Source organism: Lingula anatina, chromosome 8, assembly GCF_051362555.1.
Source record: "Lingula anatina isolate TDL-2025a chromosome 8, LinAna3.0, whole genome shotgun sequence".
Classification (NCBI taxonomy): domain Eukaryota; kingdom Metazoa; phylum Brachiopoda; class Lingulata; order Lingulida; family Lingulidae; genus Lingula; species Lingula anatina.
In genome coordinates, this window is record NC_141774.1 from 13,030,847 (window position 1) to 13,054,150 (window position 23,304).

Consider the following 23,304-nt stretch of genomic DNA (forward strand, 5'->3'; position numbering starts at 1 on the left):
GTCATACCGCTCTGATTAAAGTTTATCATAAAAATTAACGAAAATTCTGCGGTTAAGTGACTGGACCAAGATAAAAACGATCTGTTTCATGACTGGCGGAAGGCAGCCAATACAGGAATTATGAAGAACGTGATGTACCTAGCTGTCGCGCTGTTTTTTATTTATAATTTTGAGGTGGGTTTGGTCGATTTTATTGTTTTGTTGCTAAGAATCAATTTTTATATAAGGTATTGTTGAGATTCAGTCAAAAATGTTATGAATTATCATAAAGATCTTATTACTTTCTTGAATTAAGCCCATACTAGTAATTTTTGCCTTGCTACATTTCAATTGATCTTAAATGTTTAAGGTTATCAAATGCCCTAACATTGTGTTTGGCTGTTTTAAGTACAATTATTTATATTTCAGAGATAATTGACAGTTGAATCAGAATCACAATCGCTTATTTAAGATTATGAATTAAAAAAAAAACATGCATTTCATTTTAAAACCAGGTGAAAATGAGTAATATGTAACTTCACCTGTAATATGATATTCATGTACTGGTAGCTGTACTTTGTACAGTACTTGGATGTTGCTGACTTTGAAAGCATTATTTGGTGTCACACAGACCCCACACCATGTTTTCAAACTAATTCACTAAATGGCAGTCTCATCACTGGTTAAACAAGAAATGATAAGGATTAAAGGCCACTTTTTCAGATTCTTAGACCTAACCTGTAGGTATCACAAATGGCCTGTAGGCTGCAATGTAGCTTTACACACCAATGATACATTGAATAATGATGCACGTCAATATGCTGACAGGAAAGCATCTTCAAACATGCCATTGCCCTGTGAACACAATTGATAAATACATCGTAAATAAAACAAAAATATTTGCCTGGTTTGATGATTATGTTATTCTGATTTGGCATAATGATGAATCGTCCTTAAAGAGCTGTCAGGAACAAGATTAAGAACAAATGTGATTACAGTAACTGTAAACCATGGGTCCAGTAGCCCAAGTGGTAAAATTAAAGGGATAATAACTCTTCGTATGAGATCTATATTTCACAATAAAAACATTGTGAACAACTCATAAAAATATAATGTATTCTGTTTTACCGCAAAAATGTCAGTTATAGCTATTATTCTGATATTTGAGCTTGTCTTTAGACCAGAATGTTATTATGCAGTATGTTTTCCCCTTGAAAAAGTTTATAAACCATGAAACCATGGAGAAAAATCATCAACCCACTCAGAAACTAATGCCATAGAATTTATTATGAGACCTATTTTTTAGGTTGATCACTGCAAGAGACTGCAAGAGACATATTTTACAGCACTAAAGAAATGTCACTGACTATTCACATATTAGTAAAAAAGCGATACCTTGTGACTTTGGTTCAAGCAGTGCATTTATTTTGTTGCTCACAAGGGATGTGTTATCAGTTGATTACGCCTTGAAAAGGACAACAATGTCATGAATTTAAAATTTATTACAGAGAAAACCTGTGTTATCTTTAAACAAAAATAAGTGTTCAGTCTCACTTGATTGAATAAATTATATTGTCAATTGTGATGTCAGACCAGGAATTAAAGCAATATGTATGATGGTCTTTGAGAAATAAGTACAATGTAACTGAACGTCAAAAAAAAAAAAAAAAAAAAAAATGCTGGCAATATAACAAGAATATCATATTTATTACATAAGTAGCTGTTACAAAACACCAGCAAGTACAAATACACAGTGATTCATATTAGTGAAATAAAAAAAAGAAGAAAATATATATATATATAATTTAAAAAAATTTTTTTTTAAATATAATATATTAAAAAATATTTGATATAAGGTCTCATGTTGAAATGAGTAACCTTGATATACATAAGTCTTCTGGTTCAGTCAGTACACTTTTCACTGCGCTGGATACTTTGGACTTTGTTCCCATTATACATAATGTGAAGTTCTATATTTAAAGGGCATCTGCTCAGCTGTTGTTAATGGTTAAACTTCACAGTAAAGCTCTGACCCAATAATGATGTTGTTGACACAGTTTCCTTTCTTAATTGTTTGTGACGAGATGCAGGGTCACATGGGCCCAAGCACCCCCCCCCCATCCCCCCCGAAATATTTCAGACTGAGTGCTGCTTAGTAAGGTTATTTTGGTGGTGACAATGGGTAAGGAAGGGGAAAGTGGGGGGGGGGGGGGGGGTGACAGTATTGAATACAGGGGTAACACTGGGTTTTATCTACAAAGCAGTTGATATTTCATTTGACATTACATTATCTCATTTATCATATGATACACAATAGGTTAACTCTTATTGAAGGAACTACGTAATGGCTATCTTTTTGTGTCTGTGATTTCAGTATTTGAGTTCATTCAAGTGCAATTCTTACCCCATGGTGTTAGCATTTCACCTTTGCCTGTGAGCTTGTGTAAAGCAGCTTAAACTTTGACCCCATTCCCACAGATTTTAGATTGATCTATCCCTGTGGGGAGTCTCATTAGATTACTGTCAACTTAGCCGGCTCAAATGTCTGTCCCGCCTACTAAAAGCTGTAAGAGGGTAATTAACTACCGTGCGCGCTCGGCTGACAGCAATTTAGCGTGAATCCCCAGGGAGTTAGGTCGATCTAGATGGATCGATCTAAATCTATGGGAATGCACTCTTTGACCTACTTTTGCCATTATATTTTTCAGTATAACATTGTTGGAGTTGTGGTATATTTTTTCCCTCACAACAGAAAAAGCATTAACTTTTCAAATAATATTAACAAGTATAACAAGCAATACCAAACAGGTTTTCATCCCGGATCTACCCACTTTTATGTGACATAAAAATTGATTCAGTTGTGACTGACAGTCTAAGTTTACTGTCAGTGAAAAGATGTGTGTCCATGTGCATTTGTGTGTGTGTGTGTGTGTGTGTGTGTGTGTGTGTGTGTGTGTGAGAGAGAGAGAGAGAGAGAGAGAATGGACTTGCCTGGCAATATTTTTGAGTAAAAAGTTAATAAACAGATAAATAGATACATATAAATAAACAAAAATACAACTCACAAAAAGAAGAATATACAGATAATTTTGTTTACAGAAACATTTCCCAATTATTTCAGACTGTGTCCTCAGCGAACCACTGTGTTTGGTATGGAGAGAAGACATTAGACTCTGGAAAGATCCTGAATCCATTTTATAATGGAACGGCAAAGCCTCTACTGAATGAAAGTGCCAAAGCTATCTTGAAAGAGCTTTGTCCACACATGGTAACAGGTAAAAACTGACTAACAATTTTACCAATTTTACTAATATTCAGTTGCTAACCATTTTACAGTACTATGGGTCTGCCTACCATTGCTTTATATAATTATAAATTTGACTAATTTACAATTTTTAAAAATTATTTAACATTGCTCTTTTGTGTCAATGATTCTTCTGCTGTAATTTCTTCCATAAAATGTCACATTTTAATTTTTTGATATTATTATTATTATTATTATTATTATTATTATTATTATTATTATTATTATTAAATAAGTATTATAACATTAAAGTATGTATATGTTTAGCAAATGTTTTCCCCCAAAAAACACCAGTAAGAGTTTTGGATTTTAGTAAAATAAATAAATATAATATCTGTATTTGACACTAAAAAAAAACTTTTCATGATTATTTTGTCTTTCCAGGAGAGAACATATCGACGTGTTGCAGTCCAGATCAGATCTACACACTACAGAAGAACATGGGGGTCCCCAGTCAGCTGATAGGGCGATGTCCGTCCTGTTACTCCAACTTCCGCAAACTCTACTGCGACTTTACCTGCAGCGCCACCCACAGCAGTTTCTTAAGAGTCGATCAAGTCATTCCCGTTTTAAACCTCGTGAATCAAGTCACATATTTCATCGATGAAGGTTTTGCAGACAGGATGTTTAACTCGTGTAAGGATGTCGTCATGCCGAGTAACAACGAGAAGGCGATGTCAGTGTTGTGCGGTAACGCAAACTGCAACGCCAAGAAGTGGTTGAACTTCATGGGAAATCCCATCAACTCCCCTTTTCAGATTCATTACATAATGTCTGGGTTGCCTCCCGGCTACGAAACCTTTAATATCAGCACAACTCCATGTTACGAGGCGGTAGATGACGACAGTTTGGCGTGTAGTTGTCAGGATTGCCCCAAAGCGTGCGGGCCTGAACCCACCCCCAAACCTCCTCCACCCAAATGTTACATCTTAGGGATCGACTGTGCCTTTTTCATCATGGGATGCATCTTCATAGGCTTCTTCTTAGTTTTCATCATAGGCAACATCTTTTATTACATCATCTGTAAGAACACGTTGGGAGTCAACCGACAGGATGATTTGGAAGAAAATGACTGGGCGATCAACAGCGACAGCAGTGACACTGTCCCAGTCCTCAAGCCTGGGGCCGCGCAGCGGAGAATCATCGGGAAACACGAGATCAACTGCTTGGAGAAAATTGGCTTCCACCTGGACAGATGGCTTCAGAAGATTTTCACCAAATGGGGCACCTTTGTGGCCAGGCGTCCCCTGGTGGTGCTGATAATTGGCCTCCTCTTGTGTGTGGCTCTCGGCTGTGGTCTGCTCAAACTCTCCGTCATTGTGGATCCTGTTCAGTTGTGGTCAGCTCCCAAAAGTGTGGCCAGGACACAAAAGGATTATTTTGATCAACATTTTGGGTAAGATTTCTGTTACTTTATAGGTGTTACAAAAATACTTTGATCAACATTTTGCTTTAAGATTTTAGTTACTTTGTAGGTGTTATAAAATTACTTTGATCGTCAGTTTGTGTAAGATTTCAGATACTATTATATGAGGTGTTATGAAGATTATGTTGAGCAACATTTTGGGTTAGCTGTTACTAGAATTTGTAGAGTAATTCTGTAATGGGTTTTATTTACTTTCGTTCATTCACTAAACTGGTGTAAGAAAAATAACTTAGTAGATGAACAATATGCCTTTGATTGAAGTGCCCTCAGTGCTTGCATTTTCAACTCCTGTCAGGGATGTATAAGTAAATATGTCTTCATTCCAGGCCATTTTATCGCACAGAGCAGCTCATCATTACGCCTAAGAATCAGTCAAAATGGTGGAGAACCAACCTCGATCCTTACTCCCCAGGAGAAACCCTGATTGGGCCTGTGTTTAAAAAGGAGTTTTTGTTGGAGGTAGGGGAGGAATTACAACTTAAAACTTAAGCCCTTTTCATATTGCATGTTACACTTACACTGTGTTTTTGTATTAAAATTATGAAAATTGACAAGTTAAAAGCCCAGCTTTTAGAGTCATCTAAAAAGAGCTCTCCACACTGCTAGTTAGATTAATTTTGATTGGTCTAAGTAGTTAGAAGCCAAAATTGTAAAAGGGCGCAAAATTAGCATATTGGCATAATAATTAGCATAATAATAATAATAACATGTGACCATCTGAGTGAATATTTACAGATGTGTAAAACAGTGTAAAGAGAGCCACAGACACAGATGGATGAAGTGTGGTAAATCAAATGACCTTCATTTCAAAAGTAGACCCCAGTATGAGAATTAGCAATAGTAATTCCATCTTTATCTTTAAAATGAAAAAGGCACCCTATTTCAACAAACCAAGGGTTTCTTCAGGATTTGGGGTACAGGAAGTTGAAAATGTGATTATGTAATTTGGTCATTGATTTACTGGGAATCCAACCCAAGCAAGCCTAACCAACCAACCCAAAATTTTTAAAAGCCATCCACCATCTCTGAAAATGTAAGCCGTCTTTTGAGGCTAATGACTGTCCAATTATTAGCTTGACACATCTGTGGGGAGAGCCTTGCACCACACTCATAATCATTTCTTCTCCTTCAGATCCTGGACCTCCAGACCAAGATCACATCTCTGGTTGCTCAGGACAAGGAAACCAACGTGACGATCAGCCTGGAAGACATCTGCTACAAGCCTCTCAGTCCCGACAACAACCACTGCACCATCATGTCTGTCCTGAACTACTTCCAGAATAACGTCACCCGCCTGGAGTACACCGCCTGGGATGGATACCACCTCCAGGAACTGGGCGACTATTTCGACCATCTCTTGTCCTGTGCCAGGTGGGTAGGGCATGCTGTAGGTTTGTTTGTTTGTTAAGAAATGAAGTGAAATAAAGAAGCTAAGGAGTGTGTGTGTGTGTGTGTGTGTGCGTGTGTGCATGTGTGGGAGAGAGATTCAGGACCCCGTATCTCGAAAGCATCGCGTATTGCGAATCGCTATATTAAATAGAGGCTACAATGTATTTTATGGGACAAGTTATGGAATCGAGACGCTTGCGCACGGTCGCAACATAGCAAAGCTTTCGAGATACGGGTCCCTGATTGATTTATTTCAGATTGCCTTCACATATTAAGTTAGTACATTCATACAGAACTAAACCTTATCATCACACAAGTAAATAGATAACACAGTTTCAGAAATACATAAATATATTGAGAGAGAGACACACTTCTTGTAATTATTATCTAATATTAAATTTTCTATATTCACAGAGGTCCAACCAATCCCACAGATACTGCTCTGACTAAGTTACCTTGCCTTGCAGAGTTTGGAGGGCCAGTGTTACCTTGGGTGGCTTTGGGAGGATTTGAAGGTAGTGTCTTGATCTGTGTTGCCATCTATCCTATTGTGTATTTTGTTGGAAATTGAAAGGCATGAGTGATGAGTGAAATAAACCCTTTGACACTACAGTAGAAAGGAATTATAACAAAAAGCACAACCCTTGAATGAGAAGCTGAATTCAATGTCTCTTGTAAATTAATTTCTTTTTGTTGATATTTACATGTACAATTTATGTTTTATATCAATATTAGGTGACAATTATGAAGATGCTACAGCTTTGGTTGTCACCTTTATTGTCAACAATCATGTGAAGGACAGCGACCAAAAAAATGCCACGTTGTGGGAGCAGGTGTACTTGGACTTTATGAAGGAATACGTGAAGAAGGATAGGGATTTTACTGTGGCTTACTCAGCTGAGGTGGGGTTTCTCTAGCTCTCTCTCTCTCTCTCTCTCTCTCTCTCTCTCTCTCTCTCTCTCATCAAACAACACTCAGATCAAACCACAAATTGAAATGAATTATTGTTTCTTTATGTATCTCTCTCTCAGACCCCTTGTTTTTCATATATTTTAGGTTTTGTATAATGCAATTTATTGATAGATTTATCCATTTTTGCAGCGTTCCATTCAAGACGAGATCAACAGAGAGAGCAACTCTGATGTCTTGACCATATTAATAAGCTACTTGATCATGTTTGCATACATCACTATATCGCTAGGAGAGGCCAACAGCTGTGATACAGTCAGATTACTGGTAAGTCTTGAGAGAGAGAGAATAGTATCTATCAGTGTTAGAAATTAAGGGTGGATCGTCTGCCAGGGGCTGCTGACAACTTTCAGAATGGGCTGAGAAGTTTTCCCACCTGGCAGACATTCAATCCAGCTACTTTTCAAGATGGCTGGACTTTCGGTCCAGCAACTAATTTTCCTAAGAGGCAAACACTGGTGTATATGGTAGAGACAGTTTATCTTTTAAAAAAAGTTCCAATGGTCTAAGAAACAGAGTAAGTGATGATGACTAAATAGTGTGTATTTATTTCTGTTTCAGATTGACAGTAAGATCACTCTGGGTTTCGCGGGAGTTCTCATCGTGTTTCTGTCCGTGATCAGCTCACTGGGGTTCTACAGTTACATAGGTGTCCCCATGACCCTCATCATCATTGAGGTCATCCCCTTCCTCGTCCTGGCCGTCGGGGTGGATAACATCTTCATACTGGTACAGGCCTACCAAGTAAGTGTAGGGCAAAGTTTTGTTTAAGAATTGATTCTGAAGTCATCGCCAAGTTTGTGCTTGGACCTGTAGCCAGCAATTTCTGAAGAGGGGTTCTTTTTCTGAAAATGTGGACCTTTGTTACACTCCTTAGTTGACCTGCATTTACATAAAACATGGAATCAAGATAAGATGTCAGATTCAGAGCAGTTTTATCCATTCCCCTCCCCCTTATCTATTAAAAGTTGCAATTATATAAGTTTCTTAAAAAAACAGCTAAGTATAGGCTTTTATCTCCAGCATTTCACTCACCTCGACAAGCAAGACACACTCACCAGGGAATGAGACAACTAAATAGTTGAAAACTTATGAATATTTAAATACATCACATTAATTTATCTTGTTATCTCCAGCGCTCCCAGCGCCGCCACAACGAGTCCAGAGAGGAGCAGCTGGGGAGAATTGTGGGTAAAGTGGGCCCCAGTATGCTGTTGACCAGCTCCTCTGAAACCCTCGCCTTTTTCTTGGGTGAGTTGTTTGAATATGTCAGTGTATCTGATATTAGCATGCAGTAACCTTGCTCAAATAGACTGCAGTTTCAGTAGTTACATATGCATGCACAAACATATATTTCATATCTTAAAATCACCAGCATGTGAATAATTTTTGTTATTACCACCTCACCTTGCACTGTCAAGTTGCTGAAGATCAGAGGTATTCATGTGCAAATACACATAATGTGCATACATACACACATACATGCACATGCACTTGATTCTGTGTTGTTTGAGGTAAATATTATACAAATATGAAGTAATTTATGTGTAATAATTTATGTGTAATGATATATATTTATTAGTAATAACTTCTAAGTTGAAGTAATTTTAAACCAAACCCTTGACCTCCATCTCCCTCTTCCCCCCCAGGTGCCTTGATAGACATGCCAGCTGTGAGGATCTTCTCTCTGTACGCCGCCCAGGCAGTGCTCTTCAACTTCCTGCTACAGATTTCAGTGTTTGTGGCACTTCTGTCTCTAGATGTCAAGAGACAAGAGGTAAGTTATTGGGAATATATTTGCTGAGTACCCCAATGATATGATTTTTTTTTTTCTCGTAGGTTAATCAGTTATTTAAAAGAGCAGGTTGAGATGTGTAGTTTTGAATTGCATAGCATAGTCCTTGTACTCCTGTGTGTTTGATGTCTTTTGTTGTTAAGACAACAAAGAAAACAAGAAAGTAAATATGTCATAAAGTCTGTTTGATAGTACAGTGATGTTATTGTCTAAGACTAGATAATATGTGCACTATGTTTCAAGCCACCATCTGTGTACCCTGATCATCATGAAAAGTGAATTATATATTACTTATTATTAAATCTCTAAGCCAGAATACTTCTACAGTTTTATATTTAATTACCTGGAACAATATGATAAACTGCTTGTATTTTTATATGATTATCTTTTTGTTATCAGAATAACCGCATTGATGTGGCCTGCTGCATCAAAGTCGGGAAGTCCATTCCTCCCAAACAGGACAGCTATTTACTGGCCTGCTTCAAGAATTACTATGCACCTTTCCTGATGAGTGACTGGGTCAGGCCTTCTGTGGTATGTAGACTTGTATTGTGTTAGGTGTGACTGTGTTTGGGGAAGTGGGTGAGATTGAATTGTTTTGATTGTGCTAGATGAGATACTATCAGTTTGTTGTGTCTCACCATCTATGGTGAATACACCAGCATTGTGTAAGGTGTGATAGTGTTTTGAAGAATGGGTGAGATTTTTGTTTTATATTGATTGCATCAGCTGAGACTGTTCTCTGTGAAACTTCACCACTTGGACTTTGTCACAAGATGGCTTTGAACACAATAATAAATGCAGTGGAAAATGTCAAATGATGGTCAAAAGTATTACAGTTATATTATTGTTAAGTACAAATAATTATGAGTTGTTTGATAAATATTTAGGATAGATTTTGAAATCATTTTTTCCTCATTTTCTTTCAGATTGTGATATTTGTTGGCTGGTGCTGTGCCAGTCTTGCCATGGTGCCTAAGTTAAGCACTGGCTTGGATCAGAAACTGTCCATGCCCAGAGTAAGTACACATACTAAGTATGTAAGCTTCACAAATATGTAAGCTTCAGTTGGGTTAAGGGGAGTGGTACAGGTACAGGTAATAGGAAAATTTGCCTGAGGACCTTGTCCATATGACACAATGTTTTGAGTATTTACGCGTGTTGCATTTGTGCCACAAGTATCCAGTCAAAGTAATTTTCTATGAATTGCTTGCACAGTGTCTCCCTCGAAATGAATATAATGGGTGCTTATTGCATATCATTAAAAATTCATAATATAGATTATGAATGATGGTTTTCCAGGGTTCTTCCAAAACAATTTGTTGAAAATTGATTACAAAAAATATTAGTTTCAAGGATTCTCACAGTACATCTGTTGAAAAATAAACACAAAGAATTATAATTGTTTATCCAGGATTCTTATGTTCTGACCTACTTTGACGCCATGGCCAAGTACCTGTCAGTGGGTCCACCCGTCTACTTTGTGGTGAAGGACGGGTATGATTACAGCACTCTGGAGGGACAGAACTGGATATGTGGACTACCTGGCTGTCATCAGGACTCACTGATTGGACAGATTTCACTGGCTTCAAAGTTTAGTAATGTGTAAGGGACAAGCTTGAATTTCATTTGTTTATTTTATTTTATTTTATTTTATTTTATTTTATTTTATTTTATTTTATTTTATTTTATTTTTGCTTGCTGAGATAAAGTTTGACTGGGTTGAAGAATTAAGAATATGTTAATAAGAAATATTTTTTATGCCGACCAAATGTTTGAAATTTATTGGTTTCATTTTTGAAAACATATGAAAAGACAAATAGCTGTTAATAGTTCTGTGCAAAACTTTGTTAGCCAGACTACATTAATAATAATAATAATGATTTTTATTTGCAACTAAAAGTTGGATGGTACATACTTAATTATAGTAAAATGGTAATTCCAAATAAATCATTGAAATATATTACATTTTAAAAGATGTTAAAAGACATTTTCATTATAAAGAAATGCATTAAAAATGAATCTTTGGTTGTATTTACTGATGTCCATGTGTTGTGTCCAGCTCCAGGATAGCCCAGCCTGCCAGCTCCTGGCTAGATGACTACTTTGCCTGGTTAAAACCTGGAGGAAGTCCTCCTTGCTGTCGAGCCATCAAAGATGACCATGGGAAGGAGGTGCTCTGTCCCTCACTAGGTCAGTGTGGTCTGTTGTCACACCTAACACATTCAGGGTGTTGTCTGTCTTGTCTTATGTATGTTGCTGTCTTACCTAATGCATTCAATATGTTCTCTGTCTTGTCTTATTTGTGCTGCTGTCACACCTAACACATTTCTGTCATTGTCAAATCTAACACATTCAATGTGTTCTCTGCCGTGTCTAATGTGCGTTGTTGTCAAATTTATGACATTTTCAATTGAGATTCAGGTTATATGAGATTAGTCAGGTTCCTGACTATGATTTTCAAATGAATGGCAATTTTCTTGTGATTTTACTCACTTGATGTTGCCTGATGGTGCTGTTTTTTATTCCAGTTGACAACAGTTCCTGTTACAAGTGTAATACCAGTATCACTCGGGACCATCCTGATAAAGACACCTTTGTCCGCTACTTGCCTTGGTTTCTGGAGGATAACCCAGGAATCAAGTGTGCCAAGGGGTAAGTGTGCAGTACCTCCCCTCCTCCTCTCTCTCTCTCTCTCTCTCTCTCTCTCTCCCTCTCTCTCTCTCTCTCTCTCTCTCCCAAAGAAAAACTGTCAGTCTTAAGTGCATTATATTAATATTTCTTCGCTTTATTATTATTATTATTTCCAGAGGTCATGCTGCCTATGGCCAGGCCGTCCATTTCAATGACGCAGCCAAAACCCAGATTGGAGGTAAGACAACTTCACAATTACACACACACACACACACACACACACACACACACACACACACACACTGGATTGAACTTGGCAAAACACATAATTACAGTTGAGAAAGAAAATGAAGAGTCTTTCGAATTCCTACAGAAGGAACACAAAGAGGGGTTTCCATAAGTGTTTTTCAAAACCTGATTTTTTCCCTGATTGCCACACAGTATTATGTAAACAAGAACACTAGGAAAAAAAGAGAAAAAATTACTTTGAAAAATTACTTAATTTTCCTTTTTAGGCAGCTACTTCATGTCCTACCATACGATCCTGAAAACCTCACAGGACTATATCGAGGCTTTGCGCTATGCAAGGCAAGTAGCGAATAACATCACCAAAGCAATGAATGACGCCATGACAGGCACTGAGGAAGAGGTGGCTTACAAGTACAGCGCCCAGGGAAACATGGAGGGGAATATCACATTGGAGAAGCACAAGAACAAAAAGAAATTTGAGGTGTATCCATACAGGTGAGTAGATGGAAGTCTATAGATGTATTGTATATTTTTTTTTTTTAATATTTACTGGTTCATGAAAATTATTTAATAATTTATACATATAAAGATGGCAAATCTCAAAGAACCTAAAAATACAACTAATTAACTAATATAACAATTAATTAATATATGTCTAATGATGATGGAAAAGAGAAAAATATTAAATTTAATCTTCTTCTTCTGACTTTATCTTCCTAATTTTAAAAGTACTTGATTGTATTTGACAATGTTAACCTAATCTTTGGTATGCTCAAATTTCAGCGTCTTCTACGTTTTCTACGAGCAGTATCTGCTTATTGTAAAAGACACCTGGTTCAACTTGACGCTGTGTGGAGTAGCCATCTTGGTCGTGACCTTTGTGCTGCTTGGGTTTGACCTTTACTCAGCCATCTTGGTTATCTTGACAATCAGTATGATCGAGATCAGCATGTTTGGAATGATGCATCTTTGGGGGATCGATCTCAACGCAGTGTCTTTGGTCAATTTGATCATGGTAAGAGTGGTCAGAATGCTCTTCAGCTACTGTCAGTTTAATATGATCTTAATGCTCTGTTCTTTGGTCAGTAAAATTCTAGTGTAAATGATTATCTAGTTCTCAATGAAAATAGCCTCAAACTATAGACCATGAACATGATATTGGACTGATTATCTCATCTTCTGTTCTATTGTGTTAATTTGGTATATCACGTCAGATTTAACAATAATGATAATTAGTCTTATATGCCATATCTACTATTCTGTTGTTTTGGTACATGCATATTATATGTAGACAACGATATTCTCAAAAGTAACATTATTCTCACATCCTCTATGCTAGTATGTTGGTATAATATCTGATGTACTATTCTAGTGTATTGGTACTCAGGGGCAGATCCAGAGATATTTTCTGACAGTCTTCCAAATTATCTTTGGTGGTCCGTCCTCCATTTTTGACCGTCTTCCCACAGAAAAAAAATTAGATACCCGTCAATGTAAACTTGAAAATCTGACCGTCTTTCAGAAGACCTAGAAGATGACCTAAATCCACCCCTGGTACTTGTATTCACATGTCTACAATGATATACTGGAAAATAATATTATTATTATCTGGTTTTCTATTCCAGTGTGTTGGTATATCCGTAGAGTTTTGCTCTCACATCGTACGGGCGTTTGCAGTCAGCATACGAAACTCTCGAGTGGAGAGAGCCAAGGATGCTCTAGCACATATGGGTAGCTCAGTGAGTATTAGTGGATTTTTTCCTATAATTTTATTTTCAGATTTTTATTGCACAGCAAACAAAAAACACACGTATTTAGGATATTTTATTATTGATAAATATATGATTTGTTATTAATTTATTATCTAGGGTCACATTTTTTTAAATATTTTAGATTTTTACATATCTTGATAGTTGTGTTCCTTAATATTTTTCTTCTGTTAATGATAAGTTTACTGAACATTTTTAAAAGGATTTTAGACTTAAATATATAAAATTGTACAGGCAGAGTACAAGAAATTGTTACAAGATGTTATAGAAATATATATACCTTTGAGGCTGACATTTTCTGGATATTTTGTAGGTTCACTTTCATCTCTGTGTTGATTTATAAAGAATTTTCCATCACACTTTTTCTCTGCTTCAGGTACTGAGTGGTATAACACTGACAAAGTTAGGAGGTATTATAGTTCTAGCCTTTTCTAAGTCACAGTTATTCCAAGTCTTCTATTTCCGTATGTACCTTGGAATGGTGCTGTTTGGGGCGACACACGGCCTCATATTTTTACCAGTTTTACTCAGTTACATAGGTAAGTGAAAACACTATCCTGTTTGATGTGATTGTATTGAAAGATTTTTGTTTAATGTGTTTCTGTTTCTGTTGTTTGTGTGCCATTTTTTTAAACATAGACTTTGGCATCTATCTCTGTATAACTCACTTGTAACGCAAAGTAGAATGCATTAACTTTTATGCCATTTCTTAATAACAAAGAGAAGAAATAAAAAAACGTTACTTTGCAATTTAAAGACTGATGACTGTCTCAGTTAATCTAAATCACTGTTGCATAATTGTAAATATTGCTTCTAGTATCTTCAATTCTTAGCAACTATGAGGTTTATGGAATCAGGGGAGGGTGTATATATTCAAATGATCTCAAATTAGTTAACACTGGGCTGGCTCCAGTTTCACTAAAGAACTTCACTTAAAAGTTGGTCTTATTTCTAGTGGCAATTTTTTTTGGTCAGCTTCAAGATAAACCTGACAAAGTTGGAGTAGACTTATTTACATCATTATTGCCATGTCATTGTGGTTTGATTTTTGCTATCGTTTAATTATATTTTTCTTGTCAAAACATTGGTCATTTCTCACTTTTAAAATAAAGTTATAAAATTTTTTTATGGAGTTGGACTATGGCTGGTTTATTTTAAGTGAAACTTTGGACCAACTTTCTACTGAAGTTCTCTGGTGACTCCCCTTGTGTAGTGCCAAGGCTAACATCATACATGTAGTAAACATTACACTGGACTAAAACCGAAAGTAGACTAATTGGCATCACCATATTTTTCATAATTGGATTTTTTGGTATCTTTGATTTTTCATTCATTTATTTTACAATGTGATGCACACATTTTAGTCTATTTTTTGTCCAGACAGGGATGAAGCTTCTGATTCAGTGATTTATGATATAAGTTAGATAAAGATGGAATAGTGAATGACATGCATACTTAATCTTTTGCTTCAAACATACTGTAGCATGGGGGTCAATATAAGTCCCAAATTTATCTTACGTTAAAATAAACAGATATTTCAAAACATTCACTTTGATGAAGGATACCTCGCAGCTCACTGCTCATTGCCAAGTATAACATATTTACATCTAACAAAACATGATATCCTATATAAATCTTTGCCTATCAAGACTAGGACAGCTTAATCCTTTCAGTAGCTTTTAGCTTTGCTCAGCATCCTTAAGAATGCCCCACCTAATATCCATCTGACTTTATCAACAATAGTTGATAACCACTGTTCCATCATGCCATGAGAACTGCATTGTGTTGTACTGTCACACCCAACACAATGTTGTGAAAGCCTGTCACACCTAACGCAATGAACACAATGTTGTGATTCACTGTCTCACCAAACACAATGTCAAACCCATTTTATCCTTACATATATCCTGTTACTCCAAGTTCCTGACTTATCATTTAATTTATCTTCACATGTTTAGGGCCCCTCAACCAGTTTCTGGAGGCACCTTGGCTAAAGAGGTTCCCAAGCTTTTATTTAATACCAATAAAAATAATAGAAATGATTATGAAAATAATAATTTATTTTCTAAAATATCCTCATGGTCTCACCAAGTCTTGATAAAGCTGTTATCACAGTTATCCATGTATCTTTAAGTATTCTGCAGATAAACATCAATATTAAAATCATTTTATGATCACTTGATACCAAAACCAAAGGCTAAAATACAGGTAATTGTGAGAAGTTAAGATCTTACTCAATCTCCTCCTCCCCCCCCTCCCCCCTCCCATTCTCCAAAATTAACACATCCCTGTCTACCTGTTCAAGCAGCCACAGTTTCCCTTTTTATCCTCATGTATATTTAACACACCTCTACTGCAAAACTTGTAGAAGTTTTTGATTTCTTTTCCCTAAGTTGCTTTTTTTTTTTTTTTTTTTTTTTTTTGTAAAACAGCTTATGCATGCTATTATTTCCTAACTCTACATGGCTTTTACCAAGTTTTCTTTCTTCCTTTTTCATATTTTATCTGAAATACTTTGGTTGTGGATTATTGTTTAAAAATAATATTTAATTTACATTTTTGCATCAGGTAACTGCTCTATTTTTTAGTTGTCTGCCTTTACTACACTTCACTCCATGGTAAGAAGGCTAGAAATAACATTTATTTATTTATTTATTTATTTATTTATTTATTTATTTATTTATTTTTTGCCCATAACTTGTTTTTCTTATCCCACCTTTTCCTCATTTCAGGCCCTCCAATTAACAAGGCCATTTTATTTGAAAAACAACAAAAGCACCATGATCGTGTCACCTATGATGAGAATATTGAAAGGAACAGCAAAAAAGAGCCCACGTCTCGTGTCATAGACACTAGGGATGGGTCATATTCAGATCAGTTGTCTTAAGGTATACACAGCCATCAGGGTTATAATTACACAAAATGCAAACACATTACATAATAATTGATACCTTTGCAACACATTGAATAATATAATATCCTTGTGGTATAATATTCCTGTGGCCTTTGACCTTTAGAAAATGAATGTGACCTTGACACTTGAAGATTTCACCTTGACCTGGCCAATAGAAATTTCCCATTCTGGTGTGTTCTTGTTTGGTTCTTAGCTTGTAGGATTCTTTTTGAGTTTGAAACTACCATTCTTTTAGAACAAAAAACCAAAACTCTTACAGCACAATACCTTCTTTTACTGATTCTTTATAGTTGTTATATTCTGTTTATTTTGTGAAATATTGTCACTTAGAGTAAATGTTTTGAAAACGGCAATAGTATTCAAGAAATAGAGGGGGGTTGAAAACAGACAAAACAGCAGACTTATGTTGATGAAAAGTAAATTGTTTCTAAAGAAACTAAACGTTTAGCCCAAATATTTTGAAGGTATCTACAGTTATCAGGAAATAGAGAGATTAAACCTTGAAAACAGACAAATCAAAATACTCAAGGTGCATTGCTTTTAATGAATCAAGCAAGTAGAAAGAATTATCACTCGATCTGAACTGAGTTGATGTATTGTTTGCTTTGGTAACACTTTCACCTGTCAGGTTTATTTTAAAATCTGGCTGGCTTAAACAGTTTCAAGCCCGTGTACTTTTATAACAGGTTTTTGCTGCCACAACTAATTGTTGATAATATGCACTGTTGCTGTAGGTAGAGCTGCCATGAGAAGAATAACTTATTGCTCCTAAAATGTGAACATACTAACTGTCTTGTGTAAACAGTAACATGTTTGAACTAAGCCCAAGATTTGTTTACACCTATCTGTCCCATGCTTTACTCATTTGTCACAATTTCGAATGTGAAAGAAACATTTGTAAAAAAAAATGTATCACCATGCTGCCACCTATGTTTAATAGCCGTAACAAACACTGTAATAAGATTTAACGTTTGTGATAAGAAATGTGAAGCACATGCAGTGGAAACGGAGTTAAAGGTTTCAAAACATTAATATGTAAATGTAAATGTAACTTAACTCGTCTTAGCGCCTGACATTTAATTGTTACCCCCAATCCCTGCAGGTCCATAATTTTAACACCAGTATGTAGTCTGTTTTGGCCGCATAAAGTAATTGCAAAAGATAGACTTACAAATTTCAATTGAGATAAGCTGACATTTATTGAACATTAGCCAATATTACCCACAATGCTAAATTACCCATGATTCTTGCAGGTCCACCGTTGAACAAGGCCACTCTGTATGCCAGCCAGAAAGATGACAGAGATCAAGGCAAGACCATCGAGAATGTACAGGTCCTTTGTGGTGATACTTGAAACAGCACAACTCCCAGGCGGAGAGACTTAAAACAGAACTTTATGAGGCATACAGACTTGGCCAATGAAAAAATGGAGAGAGAGAGGGGGAATGATAATCATTAAAAAGCAAAATCAATGCAACTCATTCTGTTCATCAAGTTTTGATGTTGAGAATCATTATTCAGACTTGATAATTTTATGAATTATTCTCAAAAGGTGAGAAGCTAATTTAACATATAACGTTGAGCACCACAATATTTGAAGGCTGTGGTATGCCCAATTTACATGACCCTCATTCCTAAAATAGTGACCAGAAAATAGTAGGTAAATATATACTTGCCTGAAAAAAAATTAATCTTGCCACAGTATTTTTGTAAGTATTTTGTTTTCAGGAGATTCAATTTAAAACTGTGGCTTCTATACTCAGGGTGCAAAATTTTCTAACTTTAAGTTAGGACACATTTGGATGAAAAAGCATCAAGATTATGTATGCCATCGTTTAGAAAGCTGTCAGAATTTAAACACAGCCTTTGGGGGCTGTGTGACGTCAGACTTTTGTAAAAAACATGCTCAGAACTTTTTGTTAGCTAGGCGGGATCAACTTTTTAGTCCATAGGCTGAAACTTATGTGCTGAAAATGTCTTCTTAGAAAAAGTGACACATAAAACACGATTTTTTTTTGTACTTATGTGCAATAAACTAAAATTCTAGATAAATTGAGAGAAAACAACCAGAAAAATATCTAAATTCTGTCAGTTATTATTTCTTTGTACCACATGCACTACCGAGTAGTCTACAAATTTTCTGGCCCCATTTTCCTCCAGATCTTTTGATATCTCACTTAATTTTTAATGTCAAATTGTGAGATTTTGACCCATTTCTTATTGCACTTACTGCCCATTGTGTGGTCATTGGTTAGTGAATTTGGTTCCTTTTGTCCATTGTGTCTTACTTGTGTAGATAACAGAAAATAAAAGAGGCAGGTTCTCTTTAAGGGTAAATTCTAAAGATACATTAATATTATAGAACTGATGTAATTTCAAATGACTGTATATGGCATTGGATGTGAAAATTGGTTGCAATATCAGCAATTTTCTAGAACTCACTCAAAATTACTTGGAGTTAAACCCCCAAATTCCATGTATGCTCTCTTTGATTATAATCTCTCAGAAAATTTTATTGGCAGCTCATTTTTTTTTTCTTTTTTGAAAAAGGGAGTGCTGATGTGTTAAAAATTGAACATATATATATATATATATATATATATATATATATATATATATATATATATATATATATTTAAAGACTGTGAATGATGTTAATGTTAAAATATATACATCTAAGATATACACAGAAAAATAAGAGAAAAAGAAAAAATTACTTCACGTGAATGAAGTATTTACACTGCAACCAATGGAAAATTTTTGACATTTTGTCTAATATTGTCAAATGACTTCTGGGCTTAAAAGTTACTTATATATTTATGTTATAGGCTGTGCTTGTGCTGTATATGTAATCTGTTGTTAGAGTTGATTTACCTTTGGTTTTAAGTGATGATCGAAGCAGTCATTTGAATTATTTCACCACATATGAGTCAAGTGTTGAGAAAAGAAGATCCACATCCAACAAAATAATATATATATATATATATATATATATATATATATATATATATATATATATATATATATATGTCCACATTGTGCAATTTTTACATATATAGATATTCAATCCCTATATCTGATAAATCACACCTTTCATTAGCAAAGTGACGATTTTTCTCCTTTTGCACTTGCGCACATAAAATAATTACCCCCCTGTCAGTTTTGGTAAATTTTTGTTACAGGTTTACTTCTTTGGTTGTAAGAGCTAAAGTGAAATACAAAACGGATAAATATCTTTAGTTATTGGAACACTTTCCATAGATATGATAAATAATTGACAATCTTAATTTGTTGCGGAAATATAAAATTTGAGTGTCATTTGTAAATAAGTGTTTGCACAGTCAATTCTTGAGCAAATTGTACATAAGAAGCAAATAAAACAAATGTGTTGAATAAAAAAGATATTTGTATTTATTGTTACATTTTAACATATAAAATAAACATCTTTTTTTCTGATTAAGAGGTGCAATCATGCTATTTCATTACTGAACAAAAATATTTGTAGTCATTTGCCCTATCTCTACTTTTCTCTACTGTTGCAATATTGGAAACAAAAAGACTGAATTGCAGTTCTACAAATAAGTGGTCATGTTTTAATATCTGAAAGAAAAAATTAAACTCCTCAAAAAAAAAAAAAAAAAAAATTAAATGGGCAATCTACAAGGAGGTTAGATTCTAACAAAAAGATGGGTAACATATCGGGGGGATATAAAAATCAGTTTGTAACAAAACCTTAAATTCAGTTTTATCTTGAAATAATCATTTTAAGGAGACTCAAGATACAATAAAAGACAAAAAGTTTTTTCTCACATCTATCACAGTTTTTTAAATCTATCAATTAAAGCAGCAACTTCCTCGTGATTTTTTTCTCAGAGGAACTGCTTGTGAAGTGGTGCCCTCTATAGAGCTGTTCAAGAACTTCAGTCTCTCCACTCCAGTCCAAGGTTGAGCACTATGAAACTGTAGATGTCAGTCAGCTCTTCAATCTAAAAAAACAACAACAATTAGTATAACATCTGAACTGGCATGTTTTCTATGCACTTTGAGCTGTCATAATACTAGGCTCCTAAAATTGAATGGAGTCACATACCTGTACCTATATACTAAATAAATAGAGTGTCAATTCCATACATTACTTGTAAGTTAATTGCTTTTCATTCTATACTTGCTGCATGTATTCTCTGCATTCCGTTCTCCCCTCACTTTATTCTGAATCATTTACTAACTTGAAATTTAAGCAATTCACACAATTCTAAGCAACCATAAAACTTGGGGATCCTTAAAGGTACATACGAACCGAGCATCGGTGGAGCGTGGATTCCCAGTAATACATGTAAACCACTTCTACTAGATTCTTATATGACTCAAATAATTTTGACATGCCAAGGGATAAACTGAATAGATCACTCGATCAGCCATAAAAGACCTTGAGACTGCTCCTTTCTTTAAATTTATGGTTGTAAATTTAACCTACTTTGGTGACCTACTTTCCTGCCCCATTGACACACAGCTTAGAATGCCAGCAGAAAAATCCGTTCAAACATCATTTTCGGGTAAAATTAAACAATGCCTTTTGGTAATTCTCTTAGTTATACTACTTGAAACTATATGCTGGCATCTGGTTGGTTTTTGTGACAAAAAATTGACTTTGTATGCATCTTTAAAATTAAAAGAAATAAATCACATACATTTATAAAAACCTCACACTTACCACTTTAGCTGTGGGCTTTCCCGCTCCATGCCCAGACTTGGTATCAACCCGGATCATCAGGGGGTTTGTCTAAAATTTTACAAAAATTATAATATGTAAAGCAACTGTTTGATATTAAATATTAAATGAATGAGGAATCCAATATGCTCAGATACCAAATTGTGAAAATTAAACCAGTTGTTGCAGACTAGTAATTTTTTCTCCCCCAAAAAAAGGAAAAAGAAAAAACATTTTAAATATGGACAGTTTCATTTAAAATTTAACTTGGTTAAATTAGCAATTTAAGACCAAGCAGTCTAAGTGACCAGTAATCAAGCTGAAAAAGTTGAAAATCCACTCTGAAAAAGGTTTTAAAAAAATAAAAATAAAGGATACCTGTTGAGGCAAATTTCCCAGTTTATGTTGCACTTCAGCAATGTATTTAAGAGAGTGTAGAGGCACCACTCTGTCGTCGTGATCACCGGTCAGTAACAACATGGCTGGAAACTGGACGCCATTGTTTGGCTCTTGGACATTGTGGACTGGGGAGTATCTGAAATGGTGCAAATTATGTTAATGAGAAAATGATAAAATTTTGCCAAATTTGTTTTGTTTATCATGTCTTAAATTATCTTCTTGCAATAAATAAATAAATAAATAATAATAACAAAAATTGAATGTCAACCACATTTCCCATGATCATAATCTTTATTTCTCAAAATTCCTAAAATTTTGAACATAAAAAATTACGAGCATCAAGTTGGGTTTGAGTGAAAATGTTTGTACTATATGTCAAACTAATAACCATACATAACAATTCTTGAAAGAAATGTCATTTGAAATAAGATGAAATAAGTGTCACAGAGCATTCATCATGGGTCAAAGGTCACCTGAAGAGGTCAAAGGTTACCTGTAGAGGTCAAAGGTTACCTGTAGAGGTAGTCAAAACCTTCCTTTTCATCACTGCAGCCATAATCAGTGGTCCAGGCATGTCCAATAGTAAACTTATGGAACTTTAACATGTCCATTACTCTAAAGAGAAAAAAATATTGTTTCTACAAAAAAAAAAAAAAATAAAATAAAATAATAAAGTAATAATAATATCTATCACTGGCCCCCTTACAATTATAACTATCAGGGTTTCCACAAAATCATTGACTGGAGGAACTTCAAAAATGTTCATCACACTACTGGGACAAAAATATTTTTTCAGTCTACAAAAATATCTATCAAGGATATTCTCACAGTTATCATAACTATTATGATGGGGCCTTAGAACTAAAGTATGTTCTTGAGGACCTTCAACATGTCTAGAACTGTATAGAGAAAATATTGCTTGAAAATGTACAAAAATTATATATCCTAGGTGATCTCATAATTACAACTATCATAAACCTTTTTAAAAAACCATATACTACAACAGTTTTGAAATATTCCTACATGGCTCAACAGACAGAGAGGGAGAGAGAAAAAATTAGCTTGCATAAGGCTTTGCCTTAGGTAACACAAGTTATGAAACATTCACCACTTCATAACTGAAAGTAATATGTTAATGCAATTATCACGTGGCAAGTGCCTAGAATATATGATCAAGCCAGATATTTTTGTACATCTAGACTACTAATTTTCCGCAATCTGGGGCGCTAATCCTGAGATAGTCTCACTCAATGTGACACTGCTTCTAGTGAGAGGAAGAGCAAAAAGCTACACATCCCCCAACTCCACAAATGTCCCTAAAACTAGACATAGGACTTACCCCACTTGGAGATACAAAATATCCTGCTTTAAAATATTGAACCCAATTTGAGATAGGACTTACCCAACAAGGAGATTTAATTTACCCCACTTGGATATGCAACTTGGAGATAACACTTACTCTAGCTGGAGAAAATACTTACCCCACTTGGGCAATTGCACATCCAAAAAGTTCTGGCCTCTGGTTGACGCAAGCTCCCACCAGCAGTCCACCATTAGACCCTCCATTGATGGTGATTCTGAAACCAAAGATTTCATCGATCTCAGGTTTACTTGAAACAATCAAATACCATAAAGTTTAACAGTATTACAACAATTTAAGTATTGTGGGTAGTTTATAACTTATAAATGATTAAACAAATCATACACATCACCTATTTTTTGGGTAATTTTCACTAAATCATGCTATAATATGCAAGAACTAACAATGT

At 35.1% G+C, this 23,304-nt stretch overlaps 2 protein-coding genes across 3 annotated transcripts in view; one reads left to right on the top strand and one right to left on the bottom strand.

The window, feature by feature from the left end:
- On the top strand, nt 1–20,048 carry LOC106164556 (NPC intracellular cholesterol transporter 1). Of its 2 annotated transcripts, XM_013542502.2 has the most exons (23): nt 1–174; nt 3,101–3,254; nt 3,668–4,679; nt 5,036–5,168; nt 5,842–6,080; nt 6,513–6,613; nt 6,834–7,000; nt 7,200–7,334; nt 7,629–7,811; nt 8,204–8,318; nt 8,717–8,844; nt 9,262–9,396; nt 9,792–9,881; nt 10,277–10,467; nt 10,925–11,055; nt 11,394–11,517; nt 11,673–11,734; nt 12,012–12,240; nt 12,529–12,760; nt 13,371–13,484; nt 13,891–14,053; nt 16,247–16,402; nt 17,682–20,048. In XM_013542502.2, exons 1-22 carry the CDS (start codon nt 121–123, stop codon nt 16,399–16,401), a joined length of 4,047 nt encoding a protein of 1,348 aa, XP_013397956.2. In that variant the 5' UTR covers nt 1–120; the 3' UTR covers nt 16,402; nt 17,682–20,048. The 2 variants fall into 2 exon arrangements, with proteins under 2 accessions (XP_013397956.2, XP_013397957.2); XM_013542503.2 differs by lacking the exon at nt 16,247–16,402.
- Nucleotides 19,817–23,304, bottom strand: part of LOC106164557 (prolyl endopeptidase) — a 14,608-nt gene continuing 11,120 nt past the window's right edge. The window contains exons 16-20 of the mRNA XM_087019031.1: nt 23,017–23,112; nt 22,049–22,150; nt 21,515–21,671; nt 21,140–21,208; nt 19,817–20,414 (exon numbers count right to left, since the gene is read on the bottom strand). Coding sequence (XP_086875157.1) covers nt 20,349–20,414; nt 21,140–21,208; nt 21,515–21,671; nt 22,049–22,150; nt 23,017–23,112 — 490 coding nt within the window. The 3' untranslated portion in view covers nt 19,817–20,348. The remainder of the gene's footprint in view (nt 20,415–21,139; nt 21,209–21,514; nt 21,672–22,048; nt 22,151–23,016; nt 23,113–23,304) is intronic.

Coding starts and splice junctions, on each gene's coding strand:
- LOC106164556 (XM_013542502.2), top strand. CDS start 121: ATGAAGAACGTGATGTACCTAGCTGTCGCGCTGTTTTTTATTTATAAT. Junction 6,614..6,833: donor GGCTTTGGGAGGATTTGAAG/GTAGTGTCTTGA, acceptor TATCAATATTAG/GTGACAATTATGAAGATGCT. Junction 10,468..10,924: donor GCTTCAAAGTTTAGTAATGT/GTAAGGGACAAG, acceptor TGTTGTGTCCAG/CTCCAGGATAGCCCAGCCTG.